This window comes from Rhinatrema bivittatum, chromosome 13 (assembly GCF_901001135.1).
Source record: "Rhinatrema bivittatum chromosome 13, aRhiBiv1.1, whole genome shotgun sequence".
Lineage (NCBI taxonomy): Eukaryota > Metazoa > Chordata > Amphibia > Gymnophiona > Rhinatrematidae > Rhinatrema > Rhinatrema bivittatum.
In genome coordinates this window covers 24,303,348-24,327,990 of record NC_042627.1, presented here as the reverse complement: position 1 = coordinate 24,327,990, position 24,643 = coordinate 24,303,348, and the positions used below count along the sequence as shown (strand labels likewise).

The 24,643-nt window shown below is 45.1% G+C and overlaps 1 protein-coding gene across 4 annotated transcripts in view; it reads right to left on the bottom strand.

Moving 5' to 3' along the window:
- CPEB1 (cytoplasmic polyadenylation element binding protein 1) overlaps nucleotides 1-24,643 on the bottom strand; it is a 148,481-nt gene that overhangs the window by 68,756 nt on the left and 55,082 nt on the right. For all 4 annotated transcript variants that reach the window (XM_029575167.1, XM_029575166.1, XM_029575165.1 and 1 more), the window contains exon 3: nucleotides 23,024-23,209. In XM_029575167.1, coding sequence (XP_029431027.1) covers nucleotides 23,024-23,209 — 186 coding nt within the window. The remainder of the gene's footprint in view (nucleotides 1-23,023; nucleotides 23,210-24,643) is intronic.

Sequence of the window (24,643 nt, the reverse complement as noted above, 5' to 3'; positions counted from 1 at the left end):
TGTCCAAACAATAGTGGGCTGCAAAGGTATGGAGAGAACTCCAGGTTGCAGCCCTGCAGATGTCAGGAAGCGGCACCGATCGAAGGTGTGCCACTGACGTAGCCATGGCCCTCACAGAGTGTGCTTTGACACGGTCTTGGAAAGGAATGCCAGCCTGCTCATAGCAGAAAGAAATGCAGTCCGCCAACCAGGAGGAAAGAGCCTGCTTACCCACAGGTTGTCCTAACTTGTTAGGATGGAAAGAGACGAATAATTGAGTGCTCTTCCTGTGAGAAACTGTACGGTCTAGGTAAAAGGCTAGAGCTCGTTTACAGTCTAGGGTATGCAGGGTCTGTTCTCCAGAGTTGGAGTGGGGCCTGGGAAAAAAGATAGGTAGTATGATGGATTGATTGATATGAAACTCAGAAACTACCTTAGGTAAAAATTTAGGGTGAGTGCGGAGTACCGCCCGGTCCTGCAGGAGTTTAGTGTAAGGCGGATAGGTAACTAGGGCCTGTAATTCACTAACCCTGCGAGCTGAAGTGATAGCCAAAAGGAATAACACTTTCCATGTGAGATACTTTAACTCACAGGAGTGCAGAGGTTCGAAAGGAGGTTTCATTAGACGACCAAGAACCAGATTAAGGTCCCAGGATGGGGCCGGAGGCCGTAAGGGTGGCTTCAGATGGAGCAAGCCTTTAAGAAAACGTGTTACTAGGGGTTGTACTGAAATAGGGACACCCTGTACACCTTTATGGAAGGCGGCTACCGCACTGACATGCATCCTAATGGAAGAGGTTTTAAGACCTGATTCAGAGAGATGCCATAAATAGTCCAAGAATTTGGAAATTGGACAGGAAAGGGGATCAAGGGACTGAGAAGTGCACCATGATGTGTACCTTTTCCATTTGTATGAGTAAGACTTTCTTGTGGAAGGCTTTCGTGAAGCTATCAGGACTCGAGAAACGGAATCTGAAAGGTTGAAAGGCTGAAGGACTAACCTTTCAACATCCATGCCGTCAGGGACAAGGCTTGGAGGTTGGGATGGAGGAGGCATCCGTCGTTTTGAGTGAGCAGATGCGGGTCCTTTCCCAGAGGAATGTGCCTGCGGATGGAGAGATCCTGGAGTATTGGAAACCATACTTGGCGTGGCCAGTAAGGTGCTATCAGGATCATGGTTCCTCCGTCCTGGCGTAGCTTCACGAGAGTCTTTGACACAAGAGGAAGTGGGGGGAATGCGTAGAGCAGACCGGTTGTCCACTTGAGGGAGAATGCATCCCTCGGCCGAGAGTTCTGGCTCCGAATGAGAGAGCAGTAATCGTCCACTTTGTGGTTCTGAGGGGACGCAAAGAGGTCTATGCGGGGAGAACCCCACTTGTGAAACAGAGAGGTCGCTATCAGAGGATCGAGTGACCACTCGTGCGGTCGGAAGACACGGCTCAGCCGGTCTGCCAATACATTGTCTACTCCCGGCAGGTAAGTGGCCCTGAGGTACATAGAGTGGGAGAGGGCTTCCGCCCAGATCTGCGCAGCTTCCTGACACAGAAGGAAGGAGCCTGTGCCTCCCTGCTTGTTTATGTACCACATGGCCACTTGGTTGTCCGTCTGGATTAAGATTATCTGATGAAAGAGATGATCTTTGAAAGTGCGGAGCGCATAGCGGATTGCTCGAAGTTCCAGGAAATTGATCTGGTGTTCGGCTTCCTCGTTTGACCATAACCCTTGGGTTTGAAAATTGTCCACATGGGCCCCCCAACCGATGTGGGAAGCGTCGGTGGTTAGGATAACTTGCGGATCCGGTGGAAGAAAGGGTAAGCCCTGAAGGAGGTTGACCTGAGTCGTCCACCAAGTTAAGGATAGGCGCAGCGCTTGTGTGACTGTGATTATGGAGGACAGAGGCTGAAAAGCTTGAATCCATTGTTGTCGTAGAGTCCATTGTGTTACCCTCATGGCTAGTCTGGTCATGGGAGTGACTTGAACCGAGGATGCCATGTGTCCTAGGAGAACTAGGAATTGGCGAGCTGTGGCAGTGTCTTGAGACTGGAGCTGGTGAGCTAGGGACATGAGAGTTTGGACCCGTTGTAGCGGAAGGTAGGCCTTTGCCTGTAAGGTGTCCAAGTCTGCCCCAATGAAAGATAAGGTTTGAGATGGGACGAAGCAAGATTTCTCGTAATTGACAAGAAACCCTAAGGAAAGGAGTGTGTTGATTGTCAATTGTAGGGAGGACCGGGCAATCTGAGGGGTGGAGGCCCTGATCAGCCAGTCGTCCAGATAGGGGTATACGTGGACACCTTCCTTCCTGAGGAATGCTGCTACAACTACGAGGCATTTGGTGAAGACCCGTGGAGCAGATGCCAGACCGAAAGGCAGTACTCGGTATTGATAATGGTCGCGGCCTACGAGAAACCGCAGATATTTGCGATGGGATTGTGTTATCGCAATATGGGTATAAGCTTCCTTGAGGTCGAGGGAGCATAGCCAATCCCCTTTCTGCAGCAGAGGGAGTAACGTGCCCAGGGTTACCATCTTGAATTTTTCTTTTTGAAGGTACTTGTTGAGGGCTCGAAGGTCTAAAATTGGACGTAGCCCTCCTGATTTCTTTGGAATTAGGAAGTATCTGGAATAGAATCCCTTGCCTCGTTGAGAGGGAGGAACGAGTTCTATAGCATTTGATTGCAGAAGAAGAGAAACTTCCTGTTGTAATTGAGCCAAATGGCTGGATAGACTCCACGCTTGAAGCGGCGGGGAGTCTGCCGGAAGAGTTATGAAATTGAGGTGGTAACCCTGTGCGATAATCGCCAGCACCCACTGGTCTGAGGTAATCCGTATCCAATGCTGTAGAAAGTGGCACAGACGACCCCCTACAGGGATGTGGGGGAGTGGGATATGGCATGTGCTCCGAGTCGGGAAGTCAAAGGCCTGCCGCAGGCCCGGGGGGTGGGGCTACAGCAGGTCTTTGTTTCCGAGGTTGGCGTGGCTGAGGTCTGGTGGAGGATCGAGCCGGACGAGGCCTAGTCGACGGAGGGTAATAACGACGTGGCCGAAAGAATGACTTTTTGGAGTCCTTCTTAGGTGGTGGTTTGGAGGATACCTCAGATGGAACAGACGAAAGTTGTTTCAACGTCTCGTGGTGATCCTTCAATTCCGCCACAATTTGTTGAATCTGTTCTCCGAACAGATTATCCCCTAAGCAGGGTAAATCGGCTAGACGATCCTGAACCTCTGGGCGAAGGTTGGATGATTTTAACCAAGCCCAACGTCTGGCTGAGATGGCAGTAGCTGAGATTTTCGTGGAAGCATCGAAGATATCGTAGGCCGTTCGGATCTCGTGCTTCCCAGCTTCAAATCCTTTGTGAAGGAGGGCTTGAAGCTGTGGCTGGTATTGGTCCGGTAAGGTGTCAGCGTAGTCCTGCATTTGTTTAAGGATAGCTCTGTTGTACTGAGTCATATAAAGTTGGTATGAAGCTATACGAGATATCAACATAGCCCCATGATACACTTTCCTTCCCACACTATCAAGAAATTGGTTGTCCTTGATAGGGGGAGTGGAAGAGTGTGGCTTTAAACGCTTGGCTTTCTTTTGCGCAGACTCAACTACAACAGAGCGATGATCCAGTTGAGACTTCTGAAATCCTGGTGCTGACTGAACGAGGTAGGTTGAGTCAGCTTTTTTATTGACTGGTGACACAGATGAAGGTGATTCCCAGTTTTTCTTTAAAAGATCCAGAAATACTTGGTGAATGGGGATGGAAGCGATGATCTTGGGGGCATCCAGAAATTGGAGCAGCTCCATCATTTGGTGCCTGTCATCGGTCTCAGATTGCAGCTGAAAAGGCACAACTTCTGACATCTCCTTTACAAAATTTATAAAGGAGAGATCTTCAGGAGGAGATCGTTTTCTACTCTCTGTAGGAGATGGTGGGGATGGTAAATCTGTATCTGAAGATGAATCATCACCCCAGGTATCATAAGGATCATGTAAGGTTTGCTGTCCTGAAGGACCTGGTAGAGGATCCAAAGGCATCGATGGAACCGGTGCTGCAAGCGGAACAGTGAACGGCATCGAGGGCTTCGGGGCCACCGATGGAATCGGTGCCGATCTTGGAATCGATGGAGCCGAAGGATAAATCGGTGGAAAGGTATGTGAAGGCACCGATGGAACGACACCGGACGGAGGAATCCGGAACGGTGTTTCTCCTGTCGATGAATGTCCTTCCGGAGATGATGGTGTAGTCGGTGCTAATGAAATCACCGATGGAAGGGCGCGCATAAGTGCCTCCATACGATTTAGTATCGGTGCCAACGCTTCCACTATAGGCTCGGTGGTCGGTTCCATCCTCGGTGGCAGAGTCGGTGCTGAGGTCGGTGCCTGAGGCGGTGCCGGAATCGGTGCCGGAGGCGGTGCCGGTGGAGGCTGGAATCTTCGCATCGCATTCTCGATGGCCTCCTGGACCAGCCGGTCCAGTTCTGCCCGGAGACCAGGGGTAAGCATACCCGGCTCGACGGGAGAGGGAGGCTGAGGCAGGGCCGGAGGGACCACCGTAACCGGTGGGATCACGGCCCCCGCACCCCGGGAGGGTGAGGGTTTCCTCGGTGCCTGCGAACGAGACGTGGACGGTGCCAGGTCCGACCGAGGCTTTTTCTTCGGTGGCTCGGCCTGTTCAGAGGTCGATGGTTGCGGATCCTCGACGGGCCGAGACTTGTGCCGTCGATGGCGATGCTTATCCTTCTGATCTCCTCGGTCATCCGGGGAGGGGACAGGAGTCGACGGCCGAGAAGTCATCGATGGTGGACGGTCACCGGCGGGTTGGCGATGGTGGTGCAACTTCGACGGTGCCGGTTCCGATGACGTCGATGCTATCGATGGCGTTGGGGTGGGTGCATGGAAGAGGAGCCCCATCTTCTCCATCCTGGCCTTGCGACCCTTAGGTGTTATTAAGGCACATTTGGTGCAAGTCAGGACATCATGCTCACTACCCAAACATAAAACACAAACCCTATGGGGGTCAGTGATGGACATAGTCCGGGTACAATCCGGACATCGACGGAACCCCGTCGCCATGGCTTAAGGCCAAATTTAGGCGCGGGCTCAGTAAGTTCCCACAGGCCTCAAGGGCCAAAATCGACGGCCGCCGATTAAAAAAGGGAAAAAACTTACCGGTTTCCGCGAAAGTGACAAAAATTTGTCGAAGGGAGACCCCTGAGGGGCAAATTTTCTTCGGATAGAAAAATACCGAATTCCTGTCAGGAACGTGGTAAGAGAGCTCCTTTCACCGCGTGGCAACTGCTGCGCGGAAAAAAGAAGACTGAAGGGAGACCCCTGCTGGCTGCGGGGTCAGTGCCTTGCTGGGCATGCCCAGTAGGGGCCAGTCAAAGTTCTGTTTAAACTTTGACAGAAGTTTTCCGTGGTGGGCTCCATCCTCGATGTCACCCATTTGTGAGGACAACCATCCTGCTTTCCTGTGAGAAACTTTGCAACACTTTGAGAACAGACCTGTACTTTCCCTTTGAAAATCTTACAAACTGCAGCAATAGGAAAAATCTTTCAGAAAACGTGAGGTATCCAACATACAAATAGTTTTGAAAATACTGTTGCCTGATACTATTTTTCCCCCACATAAGGCAGCACTTGATCACTGCACACATGGTATTGAAAGCCATTTACCAGGGTAAATAGGTTCTGAAAAATGCCCTTGATCTTACATATACATTCATATAAAAAATACATACAACACACAAATAGGCTTGCCTTCAATGTGTGCCTCCACCATAGCAGTTATATAGTCAGAGAAAGCAAGACAGCAAATTTCCATTTCTGTCATGAAAAAAATCACAACAGGCTCTGCACCTGTATATATTCTATGTATACTAGTACCTAAAGTCTCAATCCTTGGGAATAAACATCACTACAAAAAGTGAGAAATTCTGGGTGTTTAAATTTAATGTTCATTCCAATTCATATTTTATTCCATTAACTTTGTGCTAATCAAAACACCATAATTACAACACCCCTAGTCATGGTGAAATGCAAGAAAAATAATCCTATTCAACTGCATCATCCATCATGATTAAAGCACTTTTCCAGTTGTGCACCCCTTTCAGTAGACACTGAAAAGCAAAATCTACATCATGTTCTTCACAAGTGGAAGTACTCACACACTTTACACATTAGAGGCAGCTGATGCAAAAAAGTCCGTATTCATACTTATGCACTACTAAAGTTGATTATGAAAGATCACCCTCACAAGAGGGCACACAGAATAAGAACATAAGAAAATGCCATACTGGGTCAGACCAAGGGTCCATCAAGCCCAGCATCCTGTTTCCAACAGTGGCCAATCCAGGCCATAAGAACCTGGCAAGTACCCAAAAACTAAGTCTATTCCTTGTAACCATTGCTAATGGCACTGGCTATTCTAAGTGAACTTAATAGCAGGTAATGGACTTCTCCAAGAACTTATCCAATCTTTTTTTAAACACAGCTATACTAACTGCACTAACCACATCCTCTGGCAACAAATTCCAGAGTCTAATTTTGCGTTGAGTAAAAAAGAACTTTCTCCGATTAGTTTTAAATGTGCCCCATGCTAACTTCATGGAGTGCCCCCTAGTCTCTACTATCCGAAAGAGTAAATAACCAATTCACATCTACCCGTTCTAGACCTCTCATGATTTTAAACACCTCTATCATATCCCCCCTCAGAATGGGCATTTCCTATGGAATGGAACCAATTAGGGAAAATACATCCCTGGCCATCTTCAGGATACAGAGTGGAAAAGCGTATACAGTAGCCATGTGCTTCCCCAATGTCAGTGTGCCACAGATGGCTAAATTCACCTGAGCTTTTTTCCCAGGACACTGGCAAAGAAAAAATAAAATGCTTCTCATGCAATTGCATGCAGGGGGGGGGGGGGGGGCGTAATTATAACAGTTTTTATGTTATCACAGTCAGGACTGCCTTCTTCCTAGATGTGAACTAGATATGGTTTGTGTCTCACACAGAACTTGATTGACAAATACCATTTCCACCTAGGAGGTGGAAGAAACACATGAAGTCATCACTATTGGGGCGAATACATACAAGCTACACTGCTCTCCCTTTGTCAATACTTTCTGCAGTCACACAGTACTGAAAAGGCATGTCACTGAATTGTACAGGAGGCACTCAAACATATCCAGCCCTCTTTCCTTCAACAGGAATACACCAGGAACAATCAAGTTACAATGGTCTGACCGACACACTGGGCCTCTCCAGACAATTGCTCAGTGGACAGTGTCAAGCCCAGGATGTGGTCAGCCAAACCAGAGACGTGTTCAAGACCCTGTTTATATACAGATGCAGGGATGTTATGTCCCTGGGGGGTGGGGGGGGGGGGGGGGTGGGGGAACAGGCCACCAGTTAATTTTGTTCAGGGTTTTACAAAGTAAAAGCTCCCCTCACATCTGGGGATGAGGAAGGGCCTCCAGACAGACTGTTTAAGTTCAAACCACAATGCTATAGTCAAAATAGTCAACTATACCTACCCCAACACTTCCCCAGTACAAAATGTATGTCTAGTCTCCAATGCCACGAGCCATTCAGTCACTAAAACGATTCTGGTCGGTCTACATAAGCTTGTCGGGGGGGGGGGGGGGGGGGGGGAAGGAGGAAGGGTGTCACCCTAGCATCTTTGGAGTAAAATCCTAAGCCAACACAAACCCAAGTTTAGATTGGCAAGTGCCTTCTCCCGAACAGTATACATGACAGTCCAATTACATTTTAAATTATATAGAAAAAATTAAAGATTTAGAATTTTAAGAATTGTGAGCAGAATTTCCCTAGAATCTCACTGTAAGTGTCCCTTCTACTTTCCCCCTACTCCCCTGGCCACTTTGCCCTCTCAGACACCCTCCCCCCCCCCCCCAGGTTCAACCTCTTCTATCTCCACTCCCAGAGTTTGACCCTATTCTCAGTACTGCCCCTCAACACAGGCTCCCTTTCTCTAGTGCACACACACACACACATCCCCTCTTTCAGGGTCCCTTCTCTTGCATGCATGCACACCCACAAACTCCCTCTCTCACACATACACCCTCCACAGGCTACCTATGTCTCACTCCTTCACACAGGCTCACACAGACAATCCCTTCAGAGGCTAGCACCCTCGCATACACACGATCCCTTTTTCATCCACACCAGCTCCCAATCTCACACCTTCACAGTCTCCTCCATATATGCTCCCTTTCTGGCATCCACACACATTCATGCTCACTGGGGCCTTCATCTTTGCCACCAATGGTGCACTCTGTTAGTGGCGTGCCTGGGTCTCCTCTGCCATTTTCTGCACTCCACAGTAGTGCAGAATTCCCCCAGGAATACAGTGTTATTCTGTTAGATATGGGAATTTGTTTTGGCTAATTCTACCTGCAAAATATTGAGCCACCAAGAGAACAGTCTCAGTCCTGTGTTGCTCTCTGCTGCAGCTACAGAAGCACCCCCCCCCCCCCAAGAAGCCTTAGACCATTTTGAGCAGTTTCTGGGTTAATGGCAAGAGAACCAAAAAGTTTATCCCCTACTAAAATACAGCTGAGGTTCCCTACAATCCCTGCAAGAGTTCTACATAATGCTCATTTAAGTTTAGTGAGCCTACACCCAGGAACAGTACATTTCCTTCATATACTCTGCTCCTTGGTCCCTGTGTCACCAGTCCCTAGTAAAATACTGGAACCCAGTAGCTGCCTGGTGGAATTGCAATTTCCATTAAAGCTCCAGCAACTATGAGCAATCTGCTTCCTTTCACTGGTTGTTATTCAGGTCTCATTTGATATAAGTCATAACAGTTTAAAATTAGTACTGTGCACAAAGCAGAATTTTTAGTTCATTTGACAGTTAAGTGTTTAACTGCTTTTATCAAGTCATATCCAACTTTCTAATATAGTGTTTCACAATATAGTTGTTTACTTACACACACCGGTGACCTGTCCGTTACATCCACCCATAATAGCGTTAAACTCAGAAAGGAAGAATGTTTCACACCATATATTGAATCCCAAGGTATAAGCAAAATTTGTTTTGCTATGAAAATATTTAGAACTGGAATCTTGTCCAGTAAGGCTCGTGGTTTCTACAAGTAGTCTGGTTATACCTCTTGGGAGCTTGACACTGGGGTCAGATATATCAGTGAACATTTGCTTCCCTGTGTACCGAAGAATTTAAAGCACGGTATGAGAATAGTGTGCAGAACAGAGGCATGCGTGAGGATTTTTGTTCAAGCAGGCCTAGACTACAGACACATGTGGCTCAAAATTTCTTCATACTAAGCAGTTTCGGCTATCAGTTCAATGTTTTGCCTTCTCATAGGACTATTCCTACACATACATCTAGGCATCTTCCAACCCACTGGGCCTAATGAACACAAACATGGAAATAGTCTAGTAATAACTTTGCATAAACAATCTATATGCAAATATCTTATAAATATTTTATTATGGCTAGCCAGGAAAGTACACTTGTGGAACTAGAGCAGTGGTTCTCAACCCAGTCCTTTGACACACCCAGCCAAGTTTTCAAGATATCCACAATGAATATGCATTAGGTAGCTTTACATGCACTGCCTCTTCTATATGCAAATATGTTTCATGTATATTCATTGTGGAAATCCTGAAAACCTGACTGGCTAAGTGCATCCTGAGGCCTGGGCTGGGAAACCCTACACTTGACTAGTCTGCCACAGCCACCCCAAAATGCAGGTATAATTAAAGCAGAGGTCCTGTTTTCAGGACTGCCACAATATGCATAAAATCCATGTTTAAGGCTAACCAGAATTATGTAGTGCAGGCAAAAATTCTGGTTTTAGAGTATACTGCAAAGACTTTGTCCATTAATGGAACTGCTGTTCCCATATTTAAACAAACTAAGGGAGATTTACCTCTGCATTCCTTGCAAGGTACGAGATTTCTGTCATGTACAGTTCAGAGAGAAATCACTTGATTGATGTGAAAGGCCAAACTGACCTTTGGAAGAAAGGATGGCACTGATCAAAAAACCACTGCATCAGATGAAGACACCGGGAAGGGGTCCTAACAGGAGGACCTGAAGTTTGAGACCTGTTCTCAGACATGTTGCCACCAAAGCAGCCATCTGAAGGCTTTGCCGTTCAGAGGTCTGCTTTAACAGCTCAAAAGGGACCAGTTAGAAAGAACTCTCAAAGCCAGATTAAGGTCCCACGGGGGAGCAATGGGCTGGAAAGGTGGTGGTCTTAGCCACTCAACACCCCCTCAAGAAGAGGACATACCAGTGATCAGAGGAACCCTCTATGGTCCCCCAGTAACAAACAATAGTTGCCAGTTCAGAGCTAGTCCTTTAAGTCCTGAAGAAAAGTCAAGATGCAGGAAGCTATAGCCTGCCAAGGGATTCCAACCTAGCATGACAACTGTTCAAACAGATGTGGATGCAAGACAAGGTAGACCATTTCCGGGACTTCGAGTGGAGATCACCGTGGAAGAATACCTCTTCTTACGGAGCCATCTATGCTCAAGATGGAGTCTAAGAATGAGCTGGATCCTCCATGACCACAGGCCTCAACCAAAAGGACCCATCACAAGGGCCATATCACATGAAACAGAAGTAGATCTGCATACCAAGGCCTGCGTGGCCAATCTGGCATAACTAGAGCTGCCCAGTTGCTCACCAATTCTATCCATTGTAGTAGCCTGCTTACAAGCACCCATGGAGGGAAGGCATACAGATGCTCCCCCTCCAGCCATGGCTACGTTTCAGCATTGATCCCACTGAGCCCTATTCCTGGTACAAACTTAAGACTCTACTTACCTTTGCATGCCACTGGATTGCCATCAGATCCAGCTCAGACAGCCCTATTTGACAAATCATATGAAAGGCATCTGTGCTCAATTGCCATTCCCCAGGATCTAAATTTTGGCTGGGGAAAGTCTGCCTGAACATCCTCCTGACAGGAGGCTAAAAGGTGCCTCTCTGCCCTCAGGAAAAGGAGGCATATTTCCAGCAAAACCATGACTCCTGGTTCCTCCTAGTAGACTTATAATGCTACCATGGTGGAGTTAGTGGGAAAACTTGAATGGCCCTCCCAAGTTAGAGGAAGTAAGGAGATTTAGACAAAAATTATACTAGTTTCCAGCTGGCTGATGGACCTTTAGTCTCCTCCAGAGACCAACAGAGCAGAGTTTGCCAATGAGTTCCTTCAGCTGGAGAGGCTCATGCTGTGATGACCAGGATCCAAGCCAGCAGAGCCAGGCTGACTCCTTGCAACAAGTTGGAGGGCTCTAACAAAAGCAGCAACTGACCTCAGGGGAGCATCAAACTCCATAGTCCTGAGATTTCTGGGACTACAGAGCCAGAAGACACCTGGAGTGGCAACATGTGAACCCTAGCTCATGGTACCAAATCCAGAGTTGATGCCATTAGTCAGAGTACTTGCAGGTAATCCCATGCTGTGGGGGAGGGGGAAAAAAAAAAGTCAGCAAATCCAGAAAACTCTGCACCTGCTTGAGTATTTTGCACACCCACTCATTTTTTAGAAATAATTGGTTCCCCAGCCCATGTCAAACTGTATCCCCAAGTACTCTAGAAACTGTGTGGACCATAGTAAAGTTTTATATACTTTATTACTCAGCCCAAGTCTTCTAAAAAAAAAAAAAAACCACAAAAAACACCCAAACCACAAGTCACTCACCACTGCCTTGTAAGACAGCACTTGAATTAACCGGTCAGAGATATGGGTGGACAGCGATTCCCTTGGGCCACTGCCATTACAACCATCACTTTGGTGAAGAACTGTGGCGCAGCTGCAAGACTGAATAGCAAGGCTCTGAACAGGAAGTGTTCCTGCAGCACACAAAGATATCAATGATCCTCATCCAGAATGGGAATATGCAGATAGGCTTCTGACAGGTCTGAGCATAGGAACTGTAGCCAAAATGGACTGCAATGTCTCCATGTGAAAATGTGATTTACTTCACACCTTTGAGATATTGAATAGGATGAAAGGATCCATTGTGGGGGGGGGGGGGGGGGGGGGGGGGCGTGCAGGGGACCACAAAAAGTGGAGCAACATCCCTGGCCCTGCTCTGATGGAGGTATGGGCCCCAGTGCTAAGAGTTAGAGCTTCAGCAGGGTCTGGTTGGGGGGGGGGGGGGGGGGGGGGGGGGACCGGACCACCTCTAAGCAGTGGCTGTGATGTGGCAGTAGAAGTCTGTATAGTCTGCCTCCATCTGCTGGTAAGGGGAGATAACCCACTTGGCATAGCAGGACAAGATGGAAGCTTGATTTGTTCTTTTGAGCAATCTGGAATATATCTATTTAACCCTTAATCAGGGGATGAAAGCACCTGGGAGTCACGGTGCATTAAAATAAGCTTAGCACCATCCCATAACAGAAAAAATACTGACCAGGCTATGCAGAAGGTATTCTAAGAAAGGAGAAAAAGCACTGCTGATAGATGTCAGTACCAAAGTGGTTAGTCTGTGGACTGTAGGGAAAGCAAAGAAAGTATCACATGGTGCAGAGACCAAAAAAGTAGCAGAAAAATGCAGAAAGTCCCAATAGGTAAAGGTTGGGTCAGCTTCTGTTCACTTTGAAACAGTGACCAAGAGGACCTAAACATTTTCATTCAATTATATATCATATAGCCCTGAAAGCATAGGAAAGACACTAGTTCCAGCTGCCAGGATTTGGGGTGGAGGGGGGCCCTCCCCGAGTTTGTGCCAGTTCCACAGAGGTCTTTGGATTAATGAATCTTAAGACTGGAATATAAAAAGTTTATTTGCACACATTTGCAATAATCAGAATTGCAGCCCACATTCTCCAGTGAATTGAGAATGCTGCTTCCCTGGAGAAAAAAAGTTCAGCCACTCAGCAATTTCAGAACTTTACAAGGTAAATAAGCCCTTCTGATCTTAATTCCCTGAACAGCAATGTTAACAGGTCAAGGCTGCTGATCAACATAGCCCTTGTATTCTATTACTTAAGCAAAGAGAATTTGAATAAGTTTAATTTACTTCAAGATATCTGCAGCCTTTGATGCTTCTCTAGAAGAGGACAAAATGTTTAGAGTTATTTCTGAGCATACAAAATTACAAACTTCCCAGGGCATCAATGGGGTAGGTGACTAGTGCTTGATGGCTGAAATCTCACTTGTTACAATAAAGTAAGAAGCCTGCTGCATCTTCAGACAAGGTGCAAAATATGAAGATGTTTTTGTAGTATAAATATAGCTATATCCTGTTTTGATAAGCCTCGAACTTTAAACCTGCATCTTTTGAATGTTATGAGCTACTCTTTAGGCCTTTGTACCAGCAAGAAAAAAAAACCAAAAAAAAAACCAGACAAGTGTAAGAAAAAAAGCCACAAACAAAAATCACAACTACTAAAATACCCAGCATCTCAATGTTACTACAGGGTGAGCGTTTCTGCACCGAGAGAAATTCAGAGTTCAAGTATGCAAGAGCTGATCATTTTTCCATTTATTTTGAGTTTTTCTTTATCGGCATTAGCGACTGGATTTTCATCGCATTGCAATAATCTAACTTAGAGAAGATTGATTGCAGGACTGTTCTGTAGTCGTGAGAGTGGAAAAAGTGGTTTTATTCTTTTTAGGACGTTAAGTTTGTGAAAGCAGTCCTTGGTAGTTTGACTAATAAATGATTTTAGGTTTAGCCGGTTATCGATGATAGCTCCTAGGTCTCTTACTTGTGATGTTTGAAAGCTGGCTGGTGGATTAGTGGAGATGTTACTGTTTTCAGGGGAAATTAGAAAGTTTGGTTTTTGAAGAATTTAGGATTAGGTTTAGACTGGAGAGGCCGATTTCTAGAAGGCACTTTTCCCAGAATTCTAGAGTTTTTATGCAGGATTCTTTGATGGGGATAACAATCTGAACGTCATCTGTGTATAAAAAGTGTTTGAGGTTCAGTTTGGTTAACAGTTGGCAGAGGGGGAGAAGGTAAATGTTAAAGAGCGTGGGTGAGAGGGAGGAGCCCTGCAGAACTCCTAGAGAGGAAGGGTAATGCTGAGATTCTTTGTGTATTTTGACTTTGTAGCCTCTGTTCCCCAGGAATGATTTGAACCAGGCTAGTGCTGTGCCTGTTATTCCAATGTTTGCTAATTGATTTAGAAGGAGGGAGTGGTTAACAGTATCAAAGGCAGCAGAGAAGTCCAGAAGGATCAGCAAGTAGGCCCATGATGAGGTGATCTGTCAGGGATATGAGTAGTGATTCAGTACTTAAAGATTTTCAGAATCCATATTGGGTAGGGAATAATATTTTGTGTTTGAGATAGTTAACTCCAGATTGTCAGACTAATTTTTCCATTACCTTAGCTATGAATGGGAGGTTGGAGATTGGACAAAAGTTGGTAGGATCTTTGGGATTTAAATTCGGCTTTAAGAGCGGTTTGATGGAGGCAATTTTCAGGTCGTCTGGATAGATTCCTTGGGCTAAAGAGCAATTGATAATGTCTATCAGAGCTTTGGAGATGGTGTCTGGTATTAGCAGAAGTAGTTTGGATGGGATATGGTCAAATGGATGTGACGAGGGTTTCATTTCTTCAATACTGTTTGGATCTCTGAGGTAGTGAATGGTTCAATGGATTGTAGAGAGATGTCTGTTTGGATGGAGATATGTGCTGGATGGCGCTACAGTATTAGCCTTCAGCTGTGTTAGACGGTTGGAGATTTTTTTTTACTGAAGAAAAGGGCCAACTCCTCTGCTTTTTCATGCGCTTGGTTGAGTGGAATGTCAGGTGTATTGATTTGTGTTAGATTTGAAACGTAAGCAAAAAGGGCTTTTGAATCGAAAATAAGGTGATTGATCTTGTGAGCGTAGAAATCCCTTTTTGTTTTTAATGTTGAGCTCTTGTATTGGTGGAGGGCGAGTTTGTAAGCAGAGAGGGAGGTCGGTGATGGTGCTTTACGCCATTTGTTTTCTCTGTCGAAAAGAGTGTTTGAGTATCTTCGTTAAACAAGATTGTCTTTTTGAGGCATTATGTTTGAGTTTTTTTGTTGCCAGTGGACAGTTTGTTTGCAGCAGATTCTGTAATATTGGACCAGGAGTGGAGGGCTAAGTTAGGAGTAGATATGTTTACGAGAGGGAGTGCTAGGACAAGGTGTTTGTGTAGTTCATTGGATGAGCAAAGTTTCCTGTAAGTAAATTGAGGTTGAGGGACGTGTTTATTGCTTGTTTGTGCTAGCGAAAGTGTGGTAGAGATTAAAGCATGGTCTGACCAGGGGACTGGTTTGCATACAGGTAGTGCTGAGTGAGATGATCTCATTTTTGTAAACTCAGCCAAGGTGTGCCCTGCTCTATGGGTAGGTTTGTTGATTATCTGCTTGAATCCCATGGCAGACATGGCGTTTAGGAATGTTTCGCAGTTGGTTGATAGAATGGGGTCAACATGTAAATTAAAGTCTCCCAGTATTATAGCTGGGGACTCCAGATTTAGGTGTGTCACTATTAGTTCTAGAATGGGAGAGGCATCGGAGTCCAGAAAGCCTGGGGGGGGGGGGGGGGGCATAGACTAGAAGGATTTGCAGAAGGTCTGATTTGAAAAGGCCAGTTTCAATTTTTGTAGGTGAGTTAATTGGGTATTGTGTAAGTCTCAGCTCTTTCTTTGCTGCAAGGAGAATACCTCCACCCCTTTTTTTCTGTCGGGGAATGGAGAAGAAATTGTAAGTTTGAGTTAGGAGTTGGTTTATTAGTGCAGGGTCCGTATGTTTAAGCCATGTTTCAGTTATGGTGCATAGGTCCGGATTTGTGTCAAGAAGGTCATTGAGTATTAGCGTTTTCTTGGTAATTGATTGGGCGTTGAATAAAATCAGGGAGAATAGAGCTAGGCCTAGAGTCTGTGTAAAAGGGGAAATCATGATGGGGATGAGGGATTTGTAGGTGAGTGGATGGGAAATCAAGATAGGTTTTCTTGTGAGTACGGTCCTGTGATGGAGAATTGGTATTGGAAGACAGATAGGCATTGAGGCCTGATGTAACCGGTGAGCTGGTTATTAGGACACAGACTTAATTTCTGGGATGAGGTTGATGAGAGTTTGAGGCTGGTAGAAAGAGTGCTGTAGATTGGTTGGAATGAGTGCTGGATGAAGATTGGATGAGTGCTGGAGACTGGTAGGAGGAATGCTGTAGGTGGAATTAGGTGAGTGCTGGAGGTTGGATTGATGGGAGCAGTGGTGTGAAAGGTAATTAGCACTCTGAGGGCAGGAGCACATCTGGTAGCCTCTAGGGGTGAAGTCCTGACCCGGGACTCACAAAAACGGTTCGGAATAAGAGATAGAGCTACTAGCTTTCTGTGGCAAGAAAGTCAGTATAGGGACTGCACATGCGCGGCTGCACTAAGGGCACACCCAGAAAGTTGTCTTACTGCGAAAGGGATGGGCCCTGGACCTGGGAAACTCCCAAGGGGTGCACTAAGGGGCAGGTCCCTTGGACGCACGCTGCCAGATCTTAAATTTAAGGGCTTCAACGTGCCTTCTGATAGGCCTAAAGCCTCTCGGGGGCGTGGTTAACTCACCACATGGCGTCGGAGGCTTCCCTTCAGTGTCGGGCCTTCCTCTTTTTTTTCTTTTGATTTATTGGTTTGGAGCTCCCGCTTGAGTCTCCTCTGCACGGCTCACCGAGGAAGGCGAGTGGGCTCTTGCCCCGAATGGGCATTTGACTATGGCTGTTCAACTTTAAGTTATCCATCAGATGGAGATTTTTTATTTTTGGTTTTCCTGACATGTTAATTGTATTAGAATGGAAAAATGGGTAGGGGGAGGAAAAAAAAATCTGACAGTGAGGTTACTTACTGGTGAAGAGGGTTCTCTGTAGACAGCAGGATGAATTAGCTTCAATACCTGGATGTCATCCAACAGCACTAACTGAACCCCTAAATCAGTAAATCTTTGCTATTGAGCATGTGAAAGTTCCTACACACACAGCCTTGTGTCCCCCTCAGTTGATTGTAGAGTGTAGCTTTAGCTAGGCTGTAGAGGGAGGGAGTATCTTCAAAGGATACTAATGAAGCATTAGAGTTGGGGGATGCCAGAGGTTTCACAAAATAAGAGTAGCCCAAGTGCCTGTAATTAAAGACTCACCTGAGTTAAGATTCCAGTTTATCCCCGACAACTGAAAAGCAGAATGTAAACACAAACAAAAAACACTTTGAAATGTTTGTATGCTAATGCCAAGAGTCTAAGTAGTAAGATGGGAGAATTAGAGTGTACAGCAGTGAATGACGACAGATTTAATTGACATATCAGAGACATGGTGCAAAGAGGATAACCAATGGGATAGTGCTATACTGAGGTACAAGTTATATCGCAGTGACAGAGGAGCATCTTGGTGGCAGAGTGGCACTATATGTCCAGAATGGCATAGAGTCCAACAGGATAAAGATCCTGTATGAGACTAAATGGGTAGAAATCCCTTGAGTTGGGGAAAGAGAATAGTGAGAAGAGTATACTACCACATCTTTGCCAAGTGGACAGACTGAAATGCTAAGAGAAGTTAGGGAAGCTAACCAAATTGGTAGTGCAGTAATAATGGGAGATTTCAATTACCCCAATATTGACTGGGTAAGTGAAACATCAGGGTATGCTAGAGAGAAAGTTCCTGGATGGAATAAAAAAAAAAAAAAGTCTTATGGTGCAATTGGTTCAGGAACCAACGAGAGAGGGAGCATTTTTTGATCTAATTCTCAGTGGTGTGCAGGATTTGGTGAGAGGTAACTGTAGTGGGGCTGCCTGGAAATGTTGATCGTATGATCAAATTTGAATTAGCGACTGGAAGGGGGACAGTATGTAAATCCTTTGCTCTAGTGCTAAACTTTCAAAAGGGAAACTTTGATAATGTGAGAAACAGTGAGAATGATGCTGCACCTTTCAGTTATTTCTCCAGTTTTGGTCCTCCCACACCTAAACTCTCATTCCCTTGGATAATGTATGGGATATCTTCTCTACCATGGAATAGTCCTTACATTCCGTTACTACAACTATAAGTTTTTCTGCACAAATTCAAGTACAAGAGAGACTGTCTATGGGTCATCCAGAGCAGGTTAAGTTGAACTGGATATGGGGAAACTATCCATAGTGGAATGTACTTTGGTCCAAGAAAACAAAAAACCCCTACACAATTGTAGGTTAGAGACTTTGAAGATCTCAATGAGTCTTCCAAATCTTCGAGTACTCATTTTCCATTATTGCAATGATTTCTTCCTCAGAATGAGTTTTGAGAGAAGTTCTGGGGATTAATCATGATCTGCTTTGCCTATGGTTCATGGAGTTTTCACCTCTCTGGACTGCTAGCCACTTCAGGCAGACGTGCTGGACAGGAAGTTTCTAATCAGCTAGTTTGGAGTATTTTTGTGCAAGACATTTCCTTTAAGGGCTGAAAGATTCAAATTTTTCTTGATTTTTAGGGCTACTCAAGTGCATAGAAGGGATGCATCAGGAAGTAGTGGCCTTGGGGGCTGGTTTCTTTGTTTTCCATGTAAGTGTGATTACATTTTTTTTTTTCTTGAACAAAGACTGATCTGTGCATCTCTGTACGTTTATTAATGCTTGAACCTCCAATAGTGGATATGAGAGAGGTGGGAGTTTATATAATGTAGAGCTAGCCAAAAATTAATAGGAGCAGCAGCAAAGTAGTCTTCTGTTTTTCTAAAATTTCTTACTTTTTGTAATCTCTCTCCTAGTTCTGGGTCCTCTGTTTTGTCTTGACTGTGTTTTTTTCCTTCACATTTCATGTTTGTCAAATGCTATTTCTGCATCAAGTTCTCTTGTAACCATTTTGTAAAATAAAAACACCGAGGCTGTGTTTGAGATAGAGAAGACAGGCTGCTTGGAGAGAAGTTTGGGGGCAGAGTTCATGGCCAAATTTAGAAATTCCTGGCAGGTTCCAAAGCCAGAACAGAGCTACTTTGTCTATTTGGATCAGAATTTTCCCTGAAGGCAGTGCAAAAGACAACCTGTAGCTCTACAAGACTGATCTGAAACAGACATTCCAGCACCAACCAGATACGTTGGGTTCGGAAGGAGCCTCTACGAGTGTCCCACCCTCTAGTGGACGTAGTCTGTTGCCAGCATTATCTGGTAAAGCAGAAGAGCACCTATCTCCAGGACCTTTGGATCTAGCCACAAACAAAAAACCCTCATCTCCAAATTAACCACCCACAGGGTGTGACAAAGGCTGAAGCAGTTGATTGTATATTATCCCTATCATTGCCGCCATACCTGAAACTGGATCTCAGGCCAGGACATTCTCCTACTGTAAGATCTGGATTAAAGGTGTGAAAAGCAGAATCAGATTTGATGGGAAGAAGCTTTTACCCTCCAGAGAATCTATCCATGCCCTGATTGCCAAGTTAAACCAAATCACGCTAAGCTGATTGTCTATCACATTCAGTTTCTAGGATTCATAATCTTCTGCAGAAGTCCCAACATCCTTGTTTGGAAGGATCTATCACTAGCCAGTTATCCAGGCAGGAAAAGAAGAAGTTTCCTGGTGACAAAAAAGTATAACCATTGCTGCTAGGCAGTTTGAAGAACAGCTCCCTTATGAGGAAAGGCTAAAGAGGTTAGGGCTGTTCAGCTTGGAGAAGAGACGGCTGAGGGGGGATATGATAGAGGTGCTTAAAATCATGAGAGGTCTAGAATGGGTAAAAGTGAATTGGTTATTTACTCTTTCAGATAATAGGAGGACTAGGGGCATTCCATGAAGTTAGCATATAGCACATTTAAAACTAAATCAGAGAAAGTTTTTCTTCACTCAACGCACAATTAAACTCTGGAATTTGTTGCCAGAGGATGTGGTTAGTGCAATTAGTGCAGCTGGGTTTTAAAAAAGGATTGGATAAGTTCTTGGAGGAGAAGGCCATTACCTGCTATTTTTTCTAACTGCTATTACTAGCATGGGATAGACTTAGTTTTTGGGTTCAGGTTCTTATGGCCTGAATTGGAAACCGGATGTTGGGCTTTGTGGACCCTTGGTCTGACCCACTATGGCATGTTCTTATGAACCTTGGGCTACCAAGAGCCCAAAGGGGAACAACCTTGAATTGGTAGTGAGGAATCCACCATGAATATAAGGCATTTCCAATGAGCTTGATGGATAAGTATGAAATCATATGCTTCTCATATATGGGGCATACATCCAGTCTCCTGCTTGAATGAAGGACAGGATGGTATGAGTTCGTTTTAAATTCTTCCTACAACAGGTTCTTGTTCAGTCTTTGTAAGGCCAGGATGTGTCAATTCAGAATTCAGGGAAGGAATATAGAAATAGTAGGAATAGATCCCCTTGCTAAGATATTTGGGAAGGGACATAGTCTTATTGCCTATTGACTGAGAAGAGACACCACCTTAAGTCTCAGCTGGGTGGAGAGACAGCTCCAGACTAAGAGGCTAATATAGATTAGGCTTTCAGATGGGATAAATGCAAATGGTAATCTGATTCCGAAAATTAGATTTTCCTCCACTTCAACTGGAAGGGCTGTAGCCTAAAGGAGAGTCATCAAAACTAGGCCCAGGTATCCCCCTCAGATTTACTTAGCATTACAAGAGTGTGCACTTCTTTCCTGTGGCGTAATTGTAGGGTGAGAATAGCCCTACAGAAACTGATGATCCTGGTGTCTCGGGGGGGTTCCCTAATAGTTATACAATATGGCATGTGCACTGAGCTCTGTAGGGGACTGGATCTGTGGCAGTAATTGCTTTTTGGATATGCAGCTCAACCATCAGTTGGCGAGCCCTGTTGATTTACGATTTGTGCTCCATGCAGGCTCCAAAGAGCTTCCTGTGCACGTGAACACTAATCCTGGTGAAATGTGCCAGGTATGGATGGCGCTACCATGACAGATGTCCTTAATACCCATATGTGGTAACCCTAAATTCATACCAGGCCGAGAGGGGAAGTTTTACCTCAATTTGGCTCATCAGGGACCATCTACTTTCAGAGTGACTCACAGATGCAAAAAATATATATCCCTTTCTCAAATGCCATGAACTATTTGGGCTGCGCCCTCAATTTCTTTTGTTACCCTCCAAGTTGCTAGTTTTATTGACAAACACTATGGATCAACAACTGCCAGCCTGTTCCAAAGATTAATGGCCTTATTTCGTGGGAGGAAGCAATCCTTGGCCAAAATTTATAAATTGCTGCAAGAGGCAGTACCCTATGGAGGACTGAGGGTCTTATCTGAGTCTGGAATCAGGAACTGGGTGCCACTATAGTTGAAGACCTATCAGAAGTGTTACATACCTTTTACAAAGCTATAGCAGTCTGCTGGCATGAGGGAGCAATATCTGCAGATCATGCATAGAATCAATTTCTCCTCTCGATAGTGGAATTATTCCCTCCCCAAAATGTCTCAAATGTCCAGAAGCACAGGCTCCATTAACCCATGGATTATGGGAATGCCCCCCCCCATACAAGATAAATGGGAATTTCTGTGTAACAATCCAACATGAGTGTCATAGCTGGTTAAAATGTTTTGGTTGGTTGAAAAAAGCATGGGCATGTTATATCTGGCTGACCTCTCAAGTAGAGGTCTGCGTATGAGAAGATTCTGCTGCAGCAGCACAGGTTGAACATGACACTGCTGAAATGGTGGAAGGAGTGTTTTAAAAGCTAAAAAAAGTAGCTTTCGTCAGCTCCTCCAATTAAGGCTGAATGATTGCATGTTACCTCCTTAAGCTGAGTAACTGTTTCCCCTGACCTTCTCTCCCCCCCCCCCCCTCCCCAAAAAAAAAGTCCCCTGAACACAGGATGTCTGCCAACTTGATATGAACAGCCTCATGCAAACTGCTGGCTCTCAACCAGGCCATCCAGCATGCTCCAATGGCTGCTGCAGTATTGAACTATCCATACAGTGGGGGGAGCTGGCAACGAGCACATGGGAGCTCCTATACATAAAGCTTTATTGCCCTAGCGAGAGATGGATCCATTCATTAAGTGTTGTCTAATGTCATCCACATATCATGGTTAATTCAGCCCTGCTTGTCAACTAAAAAAACCCCACAAAACCTGAAGATGAAGGTTCTTACTTTTAGGCTCTTTTTATGCTGTCTATATGATGGGAGAGAAGTACTTAAGCTTTTCTGGCAAAGCTAAGCATGCCATTCACAGGTAAAGTGCTACAGAAGTGATTATGCAGTCTTACATACCAAGACAGTCATGAAGCTTCAATGTTAAAGTAAGCTGCAAGGACACTACCATTATGTACGAAGGTAACGTCAACCTGAAGAAAGTGCCTTCTGACCTACACCACACAACTGAAGTTTCCTTAACCATCAAAAAGGTAGGAGTGGACCAGTTTTATGGCCTCAGAGCAAAATATGGGCACTTTCCACCTCTTAATCCTTTAGTCAAAGATTCATCTGTTTCCACTCATTTAACTCTTTGCTACTTCTAGAATGCATGACTTGAGGGTTCTTATAGAAGACAGGAAGGCCCTTCATTTAAGAGCTCCCCTTCTTTCTGGATGACAGAGGCCAGAATGGTTAAAAACAGAGAAGAGTGACATTTCTGAACTATACACACACAAAATGTTATTGCTATAAAGTTTGGCAACATCTTATTACTGCACAAAGTTAGTACTGCCAATGGCAGGTTTATGATGAGTTAAAATTCTCTGCTTCATTCAAGGACTTAAATTTTGCAACAGACTTTTTTTTTTTCCTGCAAATCATACATGATTCCTTGTTTCTAGCCCCTCCCCCATGCTTCCTAGACAGGTTATGTAACAGGTGGTGTTCTCCAGGCAGCTGTTTAAGGTTTATACTTAACTAGTTCTGGTAGGAAATGCATTGCAGTATGTTTAGAAGCATCGAGGATCAACCCAGGCAGCAAAAATTAGCATGCACATTACATATTTTCAGAAGGGTATTATGCAACACATGTAAGGTTAATAAGAATGTGTGTTGTAATTATTCACCCTTGCACACTTAAGACAGTACAGAAATAGGTTCTAACACTCCACAGTTAGTAGAGGATAGGGAAGAATATGGAAGGGGAGGCACCCCATGGCTGCCTCAACCTTCATCTTACCAGATGGGGTGCTGGTCTGTGCTGCACTTTCAGAGTCCTGGGTGCTCCATGGTCTGTCCCACCCAGTCATGCTCAGGGACTGCAGCCCAAGGCACAGGTCGTTTGTGTCTGGAAGGCCACGAGGAGAGTCTTGCACGGAGGTAGGGAAAAGCATCCTGCTTGCAACAGCTCCTTCAGTGTCCAAGTCTGCTTAGACCAGATACAGAATTAAAAAAAAAAAAAGAAAGTTCAAGCGTCACGCCCAGAGTCCCATCAAGCCGAAGCCACTGCTATTCAGCCAATATGCTCCCTCCAACAGTAAAAAGTGCCATATAGTCAGAAGGCAAGAACACCCTTCCTATCCTAACTGCATTACTGACAAAGCTAGCATGTGATCAAGCTGCTGATGCTCCTACATTCTGCTGCCGGTGACATCACTTAGCCAAGCAACAGAATAATTTTTATTTTTTTTTTACACAGAAAAGACAAAACACTTCAAAAACCTGCACCATCACTCCCTTAAAAAAAAAAAAAAGCCATATAACAAGAAATTGGAAATAAATGAATAGCTAGGTGAATCTGTGCCAGCATGCAATGCAGGAACAGCAGAGCCAACAGGATCTGTATAGCGATAACTGGAGTTACAGCAGCAGCAGCCGACAGAAAGGCTGATCAGACACTTAGTTTTAGTTCTACCCAGCCCTCCCATGCCCCTCCTCCAATCCAAAAAACCACACTTTAGGTCTGGATTGCCTCCAGCTGCTGGCTCCAGCCCCTGATTCAGCAACCCGACAGCTTCACAATTCTGCTAGCATAATCTATTTGCTTCAAACTTGGCCACTGTGCCTCACTGATTCTGCATTGTTTACCAATGAGTAATATGGATAACCTTCAAAAAAACAATCCTGAACTGTGGGAGAAGGGCATCATGTTGCAGGCCAGTCTGAAACAGAAGACTGCACAGAGAAGGATTACACAGCAGGCTTATTTATGGAAGTTGCTAGTCTCAGGCATCCTGGATCCTTGAAGAGGAAGCTGGGCCCAGAACAAGACCTTATTTACTACAAAGTAACAAGACTAAAAAAACCCCACACAAACTGTTTGGCTAACTGTGTAGAAACTAGGCCCAGGACTTGGTAATATTTAAAGATCCATAATCATATGAACCCACTCTGCTGTAAGAACATAAATTGGTAATTGTTCCATGACCCCAGACAGGCTTATGAACTCGATTGCAAGTTTTGGGTACTGCCATGCAAAGGACATGGGTTCGGTTATGGCCATGGCTGTTCTCCAGGATACTAGAAAGGCTGCCTAGGTAGCCTATACAGCACCTGGAGGTGGTGATAAAGGGGAGATTCAGCCACTGCTCCAGCTAGGAGCCAAGCTTGTCCACATTAATAGGGTTGCTGGAGGGAACTATTTTGAGACCCCTGTCATGGGTGGAGGTATATTTAAAAAGGAATTGCAGAATAAGTTCTGGCACCATAGCCCAAAGGGGGCAGATTCAACTGAACAGGAAACCAGAAGCAGGAGGAAACTATGGCAAGAGTTCCATTATGATGTATAGAACCAAATAAACTGCAAGACAGCCAAAGTAATAAAGCTAATTGCTCAACTGTGTAGCTTTGCTAACGTATC